At 40.7% G+C, this 17,102-nt stretch overlaps 1 protein-coding gene across 1 annotated transcript in view; it reads left to right on the top strand.

Annotated features, from left to right (window-relative positions):
• The first annotated feature begins 195 nt into the window (after nucleotides 1-195).
• Nucleotides 196-17,102, top strand: part of SCIN (scinderin) — a 57,643-nt gene continuing 40,736 nt past the window's right edge. Inside the window, exons 1-3 of the mRNA XM_009326122.1 lie at nucleotides 196-298; nucleotides 4,393-4,547; nucleotides 5,854-6,015. Of these exons, the coding sequence (XP_009324397.1) occupies nucleotides 196-298; nucleotides 4,393-4,547; nucleotides 5,854-6,015 (420 nt within the window). The remainder of the gene's footprint in view (nucleotides 299-4,392; nucleotides 4,548-5,853; nucleotides 6,016-17,102) is intronic.

The following is a 17,102-nucleotide window of genomic DNA, read 5'->3' as shown; positions in this document are numbered from 1 at the left end:
GTCCCGGGGCCGGGGGGCAGCGCGGCCTGCCGTGCGTGCCCTTGAAGTTGCTGAAGTTCCTCGGGGCTTTGCTGGGCTCCAGGGGATCGGGAGCTGAGCTTTTGCCCCTGCCTTTTCAGAAGCGCTGCGCGTGTGAAGCTTCCAAGTTGAGGCGCTTAAGTAACAGAAGTAGGGCTACAGCCAAGGGTCTGGGCGATGGCAAGCCTCGCCGCTTCTGGTGTGGCGGTGCTAAGGGGCTCCGGGGATGAGAAAGTGGGGTATGACAGAAAGGTGAACGTTTGCTTGCTTTGCGATGTTGGTCTGGAAAAGTGCTGAAGGGTTAAAGTCGAGTCTTGGCTGCATCCAACCAAGATTCACAAGTGAAATCCTGCCTTCCTTCAGATGAAGAGTTTTCTTGCCTTTGTTTCCACTAGGACCAAAATTTCATCTTGGCCATCTCCCTGTGGCACTGTTCCATTGCCTTGTGTGGAGATGTTGCATTTTTCAGCTAGACTGACTTTGCTTTCTGATAATACAGAGATTGGAGGCAAAGTCACCAGGTTTTTTTGTAAAACCTCTTCTCTTTAATATCAGTCTGACAGCCTAGTAAAGCCCCTCCTGAAGCAACTGGGAGCACTGGAATTGGGCTGGTGTCTTTTGCCTTCAACCTTGACTAGCACAGTGTTTACAGCAAAATAGAAGTCTGATGTAAGGATGCATTTTAGGTGACTTCCTCATCTTCTGGAGATTTCTTGAGACTTCCTTGTCTGGTCGCCAAGTCATCCAACCACAGTGGTTGCTGCGTAGCTGCCTGAAATCTGTTACTTTGCTCTTGATTCACCATCGGGTTTGTGTTTTTAGGCAATCATCTCGGTGAATTAACATAAAGACAGGTCAATGTGTATTAACATTAATATGTTTGAGTTGCTGTGGTTCTCATTGTACTTCTGGATGCATTGAAAAAGAATAGCAGATAAAGCTGGGACTGTTTCTGCATATGTGTTTGAAGCTTGTTTAGTTTTGCATGTGTTACGAGTTATCCGGCTGGCATGTGGGATAGTGTCTGTCTCTGATGAGAGTATAATCATAGATGGCAGCGTAAATGAATTTCTGGCAGATGTTCTTATGTCAACAGTACTGCTAGTTAATAGTAGGGTTTGGCTATTTAGACCTTTGTTAATGAAGTTAGAGCTATTTATGTAGTAGTTAATGTATAGTAGACACTTCCCAGGGAAAGATGCAAGGACTCTGCAACTGGAAGTGAAGTCAAAACAGTGACTGACATTTCACTAATTAAAACCTCGTTGTTGGCTAAAGACCTTTAGTTGTACACACTGATGCACATCTTGTGCTGATGTGGTGATATCCAGATACTGTAAATAGCTTCAGGGAATCTGGGCACACATTGTTCTTGAGCAGTTGGCAGCAGCCGTGCCTAACTGCTGGGAAATCCCTTCCTGCTTGCAAGACATTCCAGTAGTTGGGCAGAGATGCTGCAAGCTTAATAGCAACAGGAGACCAGAACTTCATACAAGGTGTATGGGGAAGGGCAGTCACACCCGGGGCAAGAGTTTGAATCATTTTGGTGTTTTTGCTGACTGATTCTCACCACTGTTACGTACACCAAACTTTTCCCTCATGAGCAAAGGCTGTATAGCCTGTGGCCCAGGAAGACAGGCAGGGTCTTTCTGAAGACTTCCCATAAGCCATCTCTGAACAGTTACAGCAGTCATTATCAGTCAGACTTTGGGGTAGAAAGAACTCTTGTGAAATTAGACTGGTGGAAATCCTACAGACTTTGGGCTTAGATACTTACAAAGGCCTTGCTATTTGGTGACACGGTCCTACTCCTGCCCGTCATCTGTGGCATTATTGTGTGGGCCTCATAATGGTGGCTTTGAGTCTGAATAGATTCTGACTTCACCAAAAAGACCCCAAATTCAGAATAAAAGCAGAGCATTGAATTTTCATATTATATAGTGGCAAACTTCCTCCTAATACCTTGCTTGGGCATACCCAAGGGGTTAGAAGGAGGTCTAGACCGTGGGAGGATGGTCTGTGACCTTGATGTGCTGACAGTCTTGTGCTGTGACTGGCATCCTAGGGCTAAAGTGACCAAACAGTTGTTCTGTTGGCCCGAAGCTTCCTATGTGAAAGCCACTGTTTTACCAGATGTCTCAGATATGGTGAAGTGCTGTCCAGGTCGGATAATTTCTGAACAAGCTAACTCAGGTGCTGCAATGATGTTGGCATGGCCAAGCAATCAATGTGGATCTGTGTCATGGTAGCTGTATCCATTTTTAACTTTGCTCAGAGATCCTGGCTCAGTTGTCTGCACCGGCACTTGAGGGGTGTCTTAGTAGCTAAACTACTAATCCAAAGGGAGCTGTCCCAACTTGAAACTATCACTAGTGGAAACAGCATGTACTATACCAGTATGAGGCTACTTGTGGGAGTAAGACTGGCTATAACCCACTTAGTATCTTTAATAACATCATGCATGGTGTTTTTTAATTATTTTTTAACCCTTGTCCCCAGAGATTAAGTGATAAGACCTATCCATGTGAACCAGGATCTAGTCTGGTAAAAAATTTTGTTCTTTTTCCTTTATACTCTGGTTTATTTATAGCTGTTTGTGCCCCAGACTATACGGTAAATCTGTTTTTCATACAAGCTTGAATAACCTACACTTGGATTGATGCTCACTTGTTTTTTTTTAAACAGGGTTTCACTGAGTATTTTATTGCGTAGCAGCTGTGAGACTGAGCCTTTTAGTGGTTCTTATCTTTAACACTGTTCCAAAACCAGTTTTCTTCGACCCTGAACCCTGTTGTGTAATTGTAAGCAATAAATCTGAAGGATCTAGTCCTAATGGACATGAATAACCCTATTTAAAAAAAAAAAACAAACCCCAAAACTTTACCACCAACTTCAAGGTGGTACCCAGGTCTGAGAAAGCATATTGCCACATAGCAAGTTCTTCTATCACTGAGTGATGGAGATTTTTTTTTCAGAGGTTCTTGTGTTCAGTCCTGTTTTCAGTAGTGCTTTTCTACCTTTTTTGGGCAGGCCTCATGCTCTTCTCTTCCCTGTGCCTCCATTATTCTTTGGATCCCTTCCCCGTTTCATCCTTGCTGCTCTCTGGAGGCTTCCATTGCACATGTGTCCCCACAAAAGCTGTGGTGGTGGCAGTGGTGACACTGCTCCTGGGAGAAGCACAGTTGTTGCTGGGTGGAGGGGAGTTCTCTTGTGGCATTTGCACTGCTGGGCTGTGAGTAGGGCACTCATTCTCCCTAAAAGAGGAGCCAGGTTGGTGATCCCTGTAGGCAGCCCTGTGCCCCCTCTCCCATGCTTTATTCTTTCCTAATACCTTACCGACAGGCTCCCTGTGACACCAATGACTCGCTACACTGTGAGGTGACACCAAGACCTCACTACACACTTCCCCTTCTCCCACAGCCTGTGAGAGGTATCTCTGTCTGGACTGTCTGGAGCTCTATATGGTATTTTTCCACTCAGTCACCTAGAAGCAAGGAAATGATTAATGTAAGTGACAAGCTGCTCTTGAGAACTGTTGCTTGTATACCAGCATCTCCCTCTTATTTAGAAAGAAAAAATAAAAACTAAATGGAAAACCTCGCTTTTCCTTACTCTTTGAAAGTTCTTGAGAAGCCAATTTTTTGAGACTTCATCCTATTTGCGCTCTTCTTGAAACAATCAAAACTGCTGAAAATGTTCATCAAAAATGTATGGGCCCATGCTAAAAGTTTTGTTTTAATATACAGCCTACTTTGCAGTGTGATCAGGCCATCAACACACTAGTTAAGGAGGCCATTTTGCCACAGTCCTGAGAAGAGGCTAATCTCTGAAAGGTACAAAACAGTGTGACCTCATGAAGCAAATATCTGAGCCCCAAAGCTGCTTTTCTTTCTCCCAGCTGTACCAGGCAATCTAATAAAAGATATCTAAGCAAAATACCCTTTGCTTGCATTATAGTGTCAATAGGACTGCTCTTGAGTTATTTTAACTTTATGTCTTGGCGAGTTGCTCTTAACATAAATACATGGTTTACAATCTAAACAGTCTTTTGACATGACCTTCCTTGGTCTTAGCACTGTAGACGCTTGTCATGCTAAACTCACTCAATTAAAATGTTCTATTGTTCAAAGAGGCTGAGAGAAGACAAACTTGGCTATTTTTCACTTTTTGTTTCTCATGAATGCAGTTCTACAAGTAGTTAAGACACAGTCTGGATGGTCATGCATTTGATGGTGAACAAGGTTATGATGTAGTGCTTTGTTGCAACATATACATGGGCTGTATAACCTGCTGAAGGCAGTGCCTGATGGTCACAAAACAATTTCTCCAACAGAATTTGAAGTTATATAGACATAATATTTAATCTTATTTCAGGGAAAGAATGTACCCAGGACGAAAGTACCGCTGCAGCTATCTTCGCTGTTCAGATGGATGACTATTTAGGAGGAAAGCCTGTGCAGAGTAGAGAAATTCAAGGATATGAGTCTACTGAGTTTGTGGGCTACTTCAAAGGAGGAATTAAATACAAGGTAAAGAGCCAGCTGGCAAAATGTATTCTAAATATATATGTAACATTGTCCCCCAAGTAACATAAAATCTTTTGCTTTGTATCTGTTACTGAAAGTTCAAAAATCTTCTTAATGTTTAGTGGTTTTAGATCTGAACTACCTATCCTAAACTATAGGAGTCCCAGCACCTGTACAGAAAGCAGCAGCTTGTTTACCCGTGTCTCTTCCAATAACTGAAAACCTGTCCCAGTGATTTATTCCCCCCCGCCCCCAGTCAAGCTATCCTGAGATTTCATACTTGTGTGTCTAAGAGCGCTCGCAGTAGGGACTTGTGTTTGGGAGGCAGTCAATTTCACAGAAAACATTTCTATGTTGTAGACTGAATCATTTTGTTCAAACGCAGAATCCAATGTGCTTAAGTGGTTAAAAACAGGAGCAGAGTCGAAAAGATCAAAACCTCACTTTAGTCTAAAAATGGTGCTTTTGCAGTCCTGCAGTTTTTTCTTTGAGGTAGGTAAAAAACTCCCAAATACTTTTAATGAAAATGTTATGTTTTAAAAAGCTGTAGTGTCAGCCTCCTTGTTGTATCACTTCCAGAAGCAGAATCTTTGGAAGGAAATTTTTTGAGACATCTGTGTGTTTTAAGAATAAAGTAATGTATCTCCTGAGAATCTCCTTCTAGTAGGAGCTCTGGGAGCCATTGCTCAGTCAGCCTTTTTCCCATTATGGAGGTTTGTAACTTGTCACAGTCTACACAACAATTTGAAGCTTTTAACTCTGCTTGTGTGAGAGAGCTTGACAGTGACCTGCCTACTCCTTCACTTTTTTTTTTCCACAGGGCTGCTGTGGAATGGCTCCTCCCTCCACGCATAAGCAGGCACTAAAAACACCCAGACCTCTGAATTTAAGGAAGTTATGAAAACTTGTACAGGAGCTGCATATTCCTCTGCTTTCCCTCAGTCCTTACTTCATAACCTACTGATCTTTGTCCTAACAGTGTGGTTGAGCATTACCTTATCCTCCGGATGATGCAGGGAAGTGTGGTAAATCCTGTGCTTTCCCTTTCCTCATTCATCTGAAACCCCTTTGAAGCAGAGTGACATCTGCTCCCGCAGATAAAGGCTCACACCTGAGAGTTCAGCAGCAGCAGTGTTCCCCAAGTCTGTCTGGTCTGTGGTCAGCACTGTTAAACAGTATATTATTTTGGCTCACCTCTCATTGCATAAACTGGTTTTTTTCCCCTGCTAGCTCCTCAGCTGTAGCAAAAAGGTAAATTTGCAGAAATCAAACTGAAATAAAGCTTGCTGCTTTGTTTTGTTTTATTCAGGCAGGTGGTGTTGCCTCTGGATTTAATCATGTTGTTACTAATGATCTGAGTGCTCAGAGGCTTCTGCATATTAAGGGCCGGAGAGTTGTAAGAGCCACAGAAGTCCCCCTGGCTTGGACCAGCTTCAACAGAGGAGACTGTTTCATTATTGACCTCGGAACTGTAAGTCTTTCCTAGAGCAAAACACACAGAAGGGATGCTGCATCTCTTACTTTTCAAAGGTCTGAATCATCCCCTAAAATGCACAACTGATTGTCACTCACCCAAACTGACAGAAAGAATCTGCTTTAGAAAATCAGTTTTAGCGTCATGACACTTTGAAGGCTCAAAACTGCCCTAAATGTTTTCTGAAGTATGCACAGATTATCCTTCAGGAAACAGTTCTCTTTCCCACTCAAGGCATTGGGATTTTTTACTACTGATGTTTGAACCTTAAGCTGTTCACAGTAAGTCCTGTCTGACACTATCTACCAGCTGAATGGGATCAGTGCTAGGGTTCAGAGCAGAACACAGGCTGGACTTCGTTCTTAAGAGCATTTCTTCATATTCATAAAATTTTGATAGTGACAATTCATCCTAAAGAAATAGCTGCAAAAGAAGTTGTCATAATAAACTTGTCATACAATATGTTATAAAACTACTTGAGTATTTCAAGAGATCACTTGAGAAGCAATCCCGTACTTCAAGGCTTTCTGCTGAAAGCAAGTAGAGAGACTTAGTGCAGAAGCGTATGGACAGATAACATAATTATGCTTGCTTCAGATGACTTATAGTACTGTCACCTTAGTATCAAAAAGTCTTAATGAATTCTAAAAGTAGCAGCTGGGGTGTAGTCCATGCTAGTTAGATGCTAGTTATCATGCTAGTTACCATGCCTGATATGCTTACATGTATAAAATTAAGAGCATATTAAAGGAAATAGTTTATCTGCAAGGCAGCAACTGCAGTTGGTCTCAGCTGTAGTGCTTCACAAGGAAGTGGTCAGTTACTTCAGCAAGATTTCAGAGAAGAGTTCACTGACGTGTTTAAAACAGGAGCTATTCTGAACTCATGTTAATGGGTTTGGCTGTTTCTTCTGCAAAGCATCCCCTGGTGTGATAATTGAAGATATTGGTATCAAGTAGCTATATTGATTATGTCTGTTAGAATTTTATCATGCTTAGCAGCCTTCAGGTAGAACAACAGCCAGTGTTTTCCTAACATTATCCAGTTCCTCTTATGGCACTGTAGTCTACTCATCTGAAACAGCCAAGTGATCAGTATCCAAACAGCTATGTCTCAAATGTCACTTTACATTTAGGATGCATAGAAAACTCAAATCATCTATTCCCTTTCAGAGTTAACCCATGGGAGATGGGAAAGTTGGAACTAAACACCGATAGAAAGTGCTGCTTTTGCTGTCACGCTATCACAGGGCTCCAGTTTTCTGGTTTGGAGTTAACCTCCCATGGACACCCTGTGGAATTGCGTGCACTCCATGAATTTGACTTGTCCTGACCCTTATTGTGCCACCGTTACCCAGTTCACCTAAAGTAATTACTCAGGTCACACTGCGGACATGGCAATGACACTGATGAAACGCACTATGGGTATATAGTGGTGTTACGTGTATAGCTTGGTGTTCATCCCTTTTGATGAGATTTGTTGAGAGGAGAGCACTGTCACTAAGCAATTTAAATGTAATATGGCTGTAGAGTCTTGATTTCTAATAGTGTATATCGTGAGCCTTTTTCTTTTTTAGTATAGCATCACTCTGGTTTCTGATTTCCTGTTTGACAAGACAGTGGTCAAACAGCAATGCAACCCTGTGCCTTTGTCGGAAGAAAGATTAGATGTGAACAACATCTAGATCTCTTCTTTGCCACGCTATGGGAAATGTCAAATCACATGACTAGTAACAGTTCTTGGTCTTGCCGTGTCAGTGGTATACGAGGGATGGGTTTTCTTGGATGTATTAACAAGTTAAGGAAAAAGTGTTTCAGCATCCAGACGTTTGTAGTAATTTCATTGTAGGTTATTATGTAAACCAGACCTTTCTTGTGGGAGATGAAAAGGCAATGTGTGACATACTTAAAGATGAAGATATGTGAGTCTAGTGAAGTGCCTATAGAGAAATAGGTGTGGTAGAAAATACACTATCACAGTGGAAATCTTGAGCAAGTTTTGTAAGAACTGTATTTCAAGCTGAAATGACTGTTTTTCAGATTGAAATTTTCCATGACTAGAGGCCCATTGTAAATGGGTGAGTCTTTACAAGAGCTCTTAATTAAATTTAGGGGTCCTTTAAAAAAAGAAAAAAAAGGATTTTGGCTCAAGTAGATTCCTTTACTTAATAATTGAAATAAAATGAATCTTACAGGGTTGTTCTTCAGTCTTCGGATTTATCGCAGAGCACTACTGAATCATTGTCTGAGAATAAGGGGCAGTAATTGCATAAAATAATGAGCTTATGGTCAGTGCTTTTAATATCAAATTATTTTAGCATGTCAAATAAGATGAATTTCCGAGACTTACTTTCTCCAATCTCTTAGCTAACCAGAAGGATGGTCTCCATGTCACTGCAAAACTTCTTGTGCAGTCCATTTCCTGTTATGTTTTATCAAGCCACTTACATAATGAAAAATCATTTCAGTTTTCCCACTGAGCTCAATTACAGCAGTATTTTAAACGTGTGGTTTGAGCAGATAATGGAAAATTAAGAAAGGTAATAGTTAACAGGAATAAAATCATGAAAGTCACTAAAGTTTTCCTCCTGGTGATAATGCCTTAAGTAAAAAGCGTTTGTGTGCATTTCCAGCTAGGTTCACTTATTTACAGTTCAGGTTCTGATGGTTACTTCATACCTAGATATGTTACTAAACCATGTTTACAGCACTTCAGATACGCTGCCCAGGTGTTATCTTGCCTCCTTTGAACTTCTAGGCTGGAACAGAAAATAGCCGCAGATGGCAGAGAAAACACTGTCTGATATGAGAGGAGTTATTAGGTGTGGGTAATGTGCAAAGACCTTTTATTCAAACAGTCTTCTGTAAGACCATGACATGAGCGCTGTGACCACCAGACTGATGTTCCAGTGCAATGAGTGATCCAGGAGGGTGCCTGGGGTGCCAGATCCTGATTTTTATGATTATTTCTGTGTGTTTTTTTCTGCAAGGGATTTCCATGACACATCCTTGATGAACCCGGGAATCTCCCTGTAAGGGAGCCTTTGGGACAGGGCAGGCAAGACAAGTGCAAGCCAGTTGCTGAAAAGGCTTTGTACAGGCCTGGAGTAGAGCACACCTTACCTTGTCGGGTGCTGCTTAGTGCATCCTGTCCTGGCATAGCTGTGCTCAAGCCCTCCCGGTGGACTTCTGCCACACTTCCCATCCTGTCCTTTTGGCTGGAGGGTGCTGAGGTCTTCCTGGTGTCCCACCTGAGAGGCACCAGGATGGGTTTGGCCGCTCTTGGTGGTGATAAACTGTCTGGCCTTGCTCTGTGCTGTCCCCTTTACCTCCAGATGCAGCTCTCCCTGCACCACCCCAGCCACCTCCCCTTAGCCACATCCCTCTTTTCTTCCTCCATCACCAAGACAAATTCTCAAAACAGCAAGGAGCATGAAAGGGCACAGAAAATGACCATGGAAGGGAAGGAAAAAGATTAATCGTGCCATTCAGTGAATAACACAGACACTGTTTCCCAGGCTATTTTAGTATTATCCAGATGCATATGTTAATATAGCTTATATATGTATATTTCTGATAAGATGTGCTAAAGAATTTAAATCTCTTTTGTCAATTTTCTTAGTGATTGATTTAAAGTGGGAAGGAAACTTACCAGTACTGTGGAGTTCACTCTATGTACATTGATGTACACTGGTGATGTACAAAATGTGAATGTTGAGATGTGTTGATAATTTGAGTAATTATCAAAACATTGAGCAGAAGTAATGGGAGTAGCAATACAATAAAACAACATGAAGTGATCAGCTGATTTTATTGAAAGCTTCTCAACTCAGTTTGGGAAGCTCTGCTGTATGAAGACTGTCTGAAGTTATATCCTTAGTGACCAGCAAAAATATTCTCTACGCATTTGTTCAGATAGAGCTTTGTAAAATGTAAGACATGGTTCTCCCTGGCTGACTTCCCTTGTGATGGGAGGCAGCAGCAGTGCTATGAGCCAAGTGACTGCAGAGGGCAGGGAGAGTGCTGTGTACCACTCAGCCTGCTGGAATAAATTAGGAGACAGTTGTTAAAATAAGTGGGGGGGCGCAGATGTGTGATAAGTACCAAGCAGTTCTGAGCTTGGGCCTGACTGAGGCTGGAAGGTTTTGTCAGTACAATCAAAGTTCTGCTAACAAAACGTTACCCTTCTTCCCAAAGGAAGAATGCAGGTGGTGAGGTGATAACTATATCTCAAGTAAAGTGAAGACTGAAGGTAAACTGCACTCAGTTGTCCATCCTTCCCATTCCTATAGTGGTGCTTATAAACTGATTTATAAACAGCCAAGAGGTTGCTGGTTTGAAATTTAAGAGCCTGTGGTGTGCTTAAAAACAACTTGTTGTGCCATCCAGCAATCAACGTATATGGACTTCTCAGGGGCTCCATGAATCACAAGTGAAAATTACAATGTTAGAACTCAAAAGTATGAGACTGAATAAAGTTGTTGTGATCATGTATCTGTCAGTATGCTCCTACTTGAACTCCTGACATAATAGGTATGTCAAAAGGAAAAAGATTGCTGCCTTGCATAAAGACACTAGAAAAAAATACATCAAACAAAAAGGCTGGCTTTTTTGACACCTGCTTTTCATAAAAACTGTTAGCTTGCTATAGATTAAATTATGGATACAAAAAGAAAATTAACTTCTGCTTTTTAACAGTAGAAGACCAAGAGGACAGATACTTGCTTTATGATTATGACTATGGGGTATGATTCAGCATCACATTGCAACCTTAAGCACATTGTAGTTTTGCTTGCTTCTGTAATTGCCCTGCCTTCTTGCCTGCACTCTCTCTTATAGGTGGCTTTGCTTCTCTTCCTTTAGAGAAACCAGTTCACAATCAGCATATTAATTGCTTTAATAAAGTCACTGTTTGGATATAGAAAGGACTGGAAGAATAGATTCTTGCATGTTGTTCATCACTGTAAGTTCCTCTTTCTAGTTGCTTTCCCTGGCACTAAGAACTGACTAGTCATGTCCTTTTTTCCACGTTTTTCATTCACATGTTTCTCCTACAACTAACCTCTTCCCCAGTTTCCCCCAGCTGAGAGTTAAACTATCGCTCGTGCTGTAGCAGGGAGTTGCCAAACAAGTAGCAGAGCTTGAAGAACTAAACTGCTTTAGTTCTTTATTAACTTTATGGACTTATTAACAGCTTAAAAATGTGGTTATATCTATGCACAATGTATCTTAGTAAGCAAGCATCTCATTTTTCTGTAAATCTGTGAACCAATTATTTTTACAGCTCCAGTAGTGTAAACTCCAGCTTTCTGGAAATTGTTATAGTCCCAAAGTCGTCAGATGGAGAAAAATAAATATTAATCCTTTTTTCTTTCCCCCACTTCAGTTAGCATATTCGGGGTATGTAGTTTTCCTTCATACTCTACGGACTGGAAAGCTTCCCCGATCCCCACTTGTACACAGAAAGGTGGCTGAAACAGAGACCATCATGAAGCTTCAGGTGAACAGGACATATGTGTATTCACAAGGATTCAGTTAGGTTACTTTTCTTACTGATGCTGTAGGAAATTCAGATGTTTTGCTGCTTGAGCTGCTGTTACTTAGAATGAATATCCTCCTGGTACTCACCCTTTAATGCACTGTGGTATAGCAACAGCTATTCCTAGAATATACTAGCAAAACAGGTGTGAGAGGAAAAATGAATATAGTAAGTGTATGACTGTGGTACGTCTGACTTATTTTGATTCTGACAGTTTGTTCCAGATGAATCAAATGGGAGACTCCAAGACTGGTTACAAAGACACTATTGTAATTATACCAGGGCCAGGCTCATGGTGGCCTCAGCAGCATTCTGGCTGAATGAATTCAGAGTTTGTTTTGAATTATCAAAACTCCACAACTTTCAATGGTTCACTGTATTACAGTTTTAACAAATGTAAAAGGCAGATTTGATGAATATGTGAAATGATTTTTTTCTTTTCACTGCCTGTATCAAGAAGTCAACAGTCAAGACAGAAAAAAAATTGAATAATTTAAGGAGGAAAATGTCCAGAAGCCTATATTAACCTGGTTTAATCCAAACAATCTTCTTAATATATATGTCAGGTCCTAAAAAACCTGAATGTCAGTGAACTGGCAAAAAGTGCTGTATCCTAGTCGCTTCTATTCAGTTTTACTGTTCAGTTATTTTCCCCACCATTTGGACTTTGTTTTCTTGATTTAGCACTCTTTTTTTATTCTTTAAAAAAAAGCTCCACACTCTTGCTTTAGGGCTGCCTGTTTTATTGCCAAAAACTTGGTGTTTGAATTACAACACCAAGGTAATGTGCATTTATTTTACAAATACTTTTATTGAGAACTGAAGGCATTGGAAGCATTTCTGTTGTTTGCAGTTCATATAAAAACTTTTTTCCAAGTCTATTTGTATTTTGTATTGGCATTTTTCCTTTAAATCTGTTAAGTTTAATTTAAGAGACTAGACTTTAACAAAGAACAGTTGCAGCTAAAATGAACTCTTGCCTTAGCAGAACAGCTGTTTATTAATGACCGTGAAGAGAATGAATGTAGTCTCAGCTGAGTGCATGCCAATTATTTTGATAGTAGCATGATAAGATATGTGTAAAAGCTTTGCCAATATTTGTGCATGTTCAATCTGCCTCTGGCTTTGCTAGGTTTTTTCTACTTCCCTCAAGAAGTGGTATCTTGGGTTCACTCGCATGTGAACATCAGGAGTGCAGGTTCCTTTGGGCACTCCTGCATCACAGCTCCTCTCCTCCTGACCCACCTTTCTTTACAAGCCTCATCAGCCTTTCTTCTACCTACCCACTGTGAAACCACTACAGTGGCTTTCTGTGATGTGGTTATTTGCCCCAGCTCTGATCTCTCCTATCTAATAAAAGAAGCAGCTAAGCCTAAGAGAAGAGAGGAGTTAAGGCAGTAATAACTTTACAAACCCTCTTTTCTTGCTTTTAGTCCTTTTGTATGAGTTGTGGGGGTAAAGAGAACGTAGTATGATCTTTCACGTGAGTGAGCAGATTTAGCTGAAGGCCTTTTTTTTGCACTAAGCTCCTCTGCTTCATAGCTGTGCCTCTGTACTTAATGTTGTGGTTTATAGGAACAGAAGACATCTTGACTGACATACATTAAGTCAGCACAATTTATGTCATGTTGACACAACAGGATCCACACTATAGATTTAGCTGACTCTCAACTAAGTGGTGCAATTACATTCTGGGAGCATGTTCTGGTGTGGGCAAAGGTGGACAGGTTTAGCGTGCATCAGGGCCTGCCAAGAAATAATGGAGGCACATCAGCTTGTCATACTCGGCTTAAAGTCTTTTCTTAAGAAAGCTTAAATTTTTATTTTAATATTTTAAGATTAGTGAGACTTAATATCTTAAACATGTCACTGTTACTTTCTACCAAAATTGAAGTTTCACAACGAATTTGCTTCAAATTAGAGTTTTGAAACCTATTTAATTTGTTTAGCTTTTTAATGTCTCTTCATGTAGGAGAATGCAAATCAGCAATTACAGTATGAGCCTGGAAATTACTAGGTATTTCAACAAAGATATAGGTTTAAAACACTTGTATGTTCAGGACATGTTTGTAACTACAACAAAACGGAGTTCTTCACAGATTTAAGCTTCTTGGCTTTTGCTTTCATTATCCTGGCTAAGATTCACAGAAAAGATACCAGGATGAAGAGAATATTTTCATTTGCCTCCCAACTGAGCAGGCTGCCAGTTGAATACAGAGGTGGCTATGTGTTAGAAGGGGAAATTTGTTTTTATGTCACTTCTGAAATAAGCAATTTTTTGTTTGCTTTTCCTTCTCTTGCTTTACATGCCATTTGGGGCTGGAGCAGGAAGGCAGGAGGTGTACTTTCACAATCCCCCTCCATACAGGGAAAAGTGCCAAGGTACTCTTACTCAGAGCTACATGAGCCATGCATAATCATCCTGCCGCACGCTTCTGTACAGAAGCTAAATGTTGGGTCACTTTTAATGTGCTGTAGAAATCTCATGTGACTTGCTCAAGGTCACTCAGCAGGCCAGAAGCTATCAGGAATAAAAGCAGTGAATCCTGCTACTCTATGACTAGAAGACCAAACCATGTCCCCAAAACACGCAGATGAGGAGAGACCTTGCTATGACCGCAGCGTGCATGCAACAGACCTGGTTTGCCTTCTTGACCTCCCTCAGGAGCTCTAGGGTGGTCATTGTGATTATGAATGATAACATTTTTCTCACCCTCAGCTGCTAATTGTCCCACTGTGATCCAACAAGTATATTTATACCAACAACCATTAATATCAGGTAGCAGAACAGCTCTCTTACCTAGCATCTCTCAAATTCTGTTAAGAGATTAAAATAAATAAATACTGCTCGTACAAACTTCTGAAAATAAACTGGGCTTGGCACAGGAATTACTGATGAATGAAGTTCCTTTTTTTTTGAGGGGAGTGAACACTTGAAGTCTATTTTCATTTTAATGGAAACATTTTTTGTCAGCCCGCCAATTCAAAATAAGGTTAGCAAAACAAGCCTAAAAATAGTGAAGGTGTAGTACAGCTAAGAAATTGTGAAAGCACTGAGTGAGCTAAAGCTAACTACCATATTATGGCCCTAGTTGAGCACTTTGTGTATATGTATATATGTCTAAAAATAAATACATGAATAATAAAACACAAGCCAAAAGCTCAGTTTTCTGTTGGACATGGTTAGATAACTAGCTGACTGTGTTTCAGGTAAATCCAGATCTAAATATTAGCCTTGTCAAGAAGTGGCTTTAAGTTTTAAAAATCTCTTTTTCTGGCTTTAGATTGTTAAAAACTCAATCTGCCTAGAGATTGAAATGGGTAAGTTATATCGGGAAGGCAAACTTGTAAATATCCAGCTGAACTTCTACCATGAGGCCTCAAAATTAGATGCATTTAAAAATAATTGAGAAGATGATTTTACTTCAGAAGAGAAAATTAACTAAATCTAAGCTCCTGAAAGCTTGTAGCACTGAATGCTTAAGATATTTGTTTAGTGCTCATAGTAAATATGGTAAAATATTACATACTTTGGGACACTTCCATGGCTTGTGGCTGCTCACTTCCTTCTATTAGATTATACAGTACATGAATTTTAGCTTTCAGGGTTTTAATAAAGAATACTGTCTTTATTCTCTAGTGATGAAAAGAATCAGATTCTTGTTTCTTTAGCTTTTAAAATCAGTATTTTTTTTTTAAATAACCAAGGAAGATGGAGCTTATAGGAATGGTATGGCTCATCCATGTGAACTCCAGATCAAGGATGTTTTCAGACACTGCTTGTTGATTCAAGTGTTTTTATGCGGCGGGAGAAAACCTTACCACACAAGGTTTCTCAAGGTTACAGCTAACAAAATTTCATAGTTATTTATTTTAGTTTAGGACAAAAGTATTTAGGCCACATTATTTTGTGGGAATGTTTCTGTAGTTTAGGAATGTGGATTCCATAAGGAAAATAACGAAGTCTGCAAATCAAAAAATCTAATATCCATTACTGTAGATTTTTAAAGGTCTTTGTCCTTCCTCAGGCTGATTTGAAGCCTAGAGCCAGTGGACTGTAGGAGAGCTTGGTTTAGTCACTTGACTGAAGGCAAACTGGGAGACTATGCTGTGAATGCAGGGTAGCTAGGATGCACTATGCAGTGGGACCTTTAGGAGATGCTAAGAAAAGAAAATGTGAATTTATTGTCTGAGAAGCAAAGGTCTTTGTAATTTGCAGTGACAATTTAAGTCTCACAATATCCTTTGTGGTCAGTACAGTAAATACCATTCATTTTGTAGATGAGAATACTTGTTTGAGGTTGCATGGCCAGTTACCAAAAGACCAAGAGAAGGCTGACATGTACAACTGAAACTGAACTCCCTCTGGGGAGGTTGGCTGGAGGGGTGGGGCTGCTGCTCGGGAACTGGCTGGGCATCGGTCAGCGGGTGGTGAGCAATTGCATTGTGCTTCACTTGTTTTGTATATTCTTTTAGCATTATTATTATTTTCCCTTCCTTTTTTGTCCTATTAAATTGTCTTTATCTCAACCCATGAGTTTTACCTTTTGTCCAATTCTCTCCCCCATCCCCCTGGGACAGGGGAGTGAGCGAATGGCTGTGTGGTGTTTCGCTGCCTGCTGGGTTAAACCACAACAGTCCTTTTGGCGCCCAACGTGGGGCTCGAAGGGTTGAGATAACGACAGATCTGACCACAGCATGTTAAAACAAATTTGTTGTAAGCATTCATTATTAGGTTAATAGTCGCTGGTCGCAATGTTGATTTATGTGCTCTCAGAGTTGTTGTGCTTGTTCTCTGAGTTGTGTTATGTAGCACCTCACTTGCTGTACATGTTCCCTGTCATGTTGTTTATCACCTCTGGGGGCTGGATTAAGATTATCATATTGCTGTACTGGGTAACACTGGTTTACGATACGGTAAAATTACTGGTCGTGAGACTAATCTGGTATTTGTACTCAGCATTGCTTTCATCTCTGTACTTCAGGAACCGTCTCTCGGAAACTATTAATAATTACACTCTTCACCTTTTCTCCTCGGAGAGACAATTTATGGGGGAAACAAGGAGGAACACTTTACCCCGCTCCTTCACCTTTCCCTTCTCCAGGCTAGTTACAATAGCTCTTGAGAATTTTTAATATCCTTGGGATGTTCAAACTGGCATGTTCCTATTGCTCTGTGTCCTGAATGTGTTTCAGGTCTTGTTTAAGGTTAAACAACTATTTAAGAATACCACCCAGAGATCTGCCCGAAGGCTGGATAGTTATGAGTGGCAGGGTGTGTGGGATAGTATGGGCAAGTACCTAGGACAGTGGGTACCTCCAATGTTCTGGAACTTCACCCCTGAACAAGTGCAGAATCCTGAAAAACTAGTAAAATATTTGGAAAAATGTATGCTGTCACCCTGGCAATTCCAGAGAGACACAAACCACTGCAGTGTGCTGGGGCCTGGCCCATGCCTACCGAGCCCTCTTCAACACTATTCAGTACCCTCAAGGGGAAGAGAAGTTTTCTGGATCTGATGACAAAACAACAGGCACTGTGGCTA

The sequence above is a fragment of the Pygoscelis adeliae genome, unplaced genomic scaffold (assembly GCF_000699105.1).
Source record: "Pygoscelis adeliae isolate BGI_AS28 unplaced genomic scaffold, ASM69910v1 Scaffold15, whole genome shotgun sequence".
Taxonomy (NCBI): domain Eukaryota; kingdom Metazoa; phylum Chordata; class Aves; order Sphenisciformes; family Spheniscidae; genus Pygoscelis; species Pygoscelis adeliae.
This window is presented reverse-complemented; position numbering and strand designations above follow the sequence as displayed.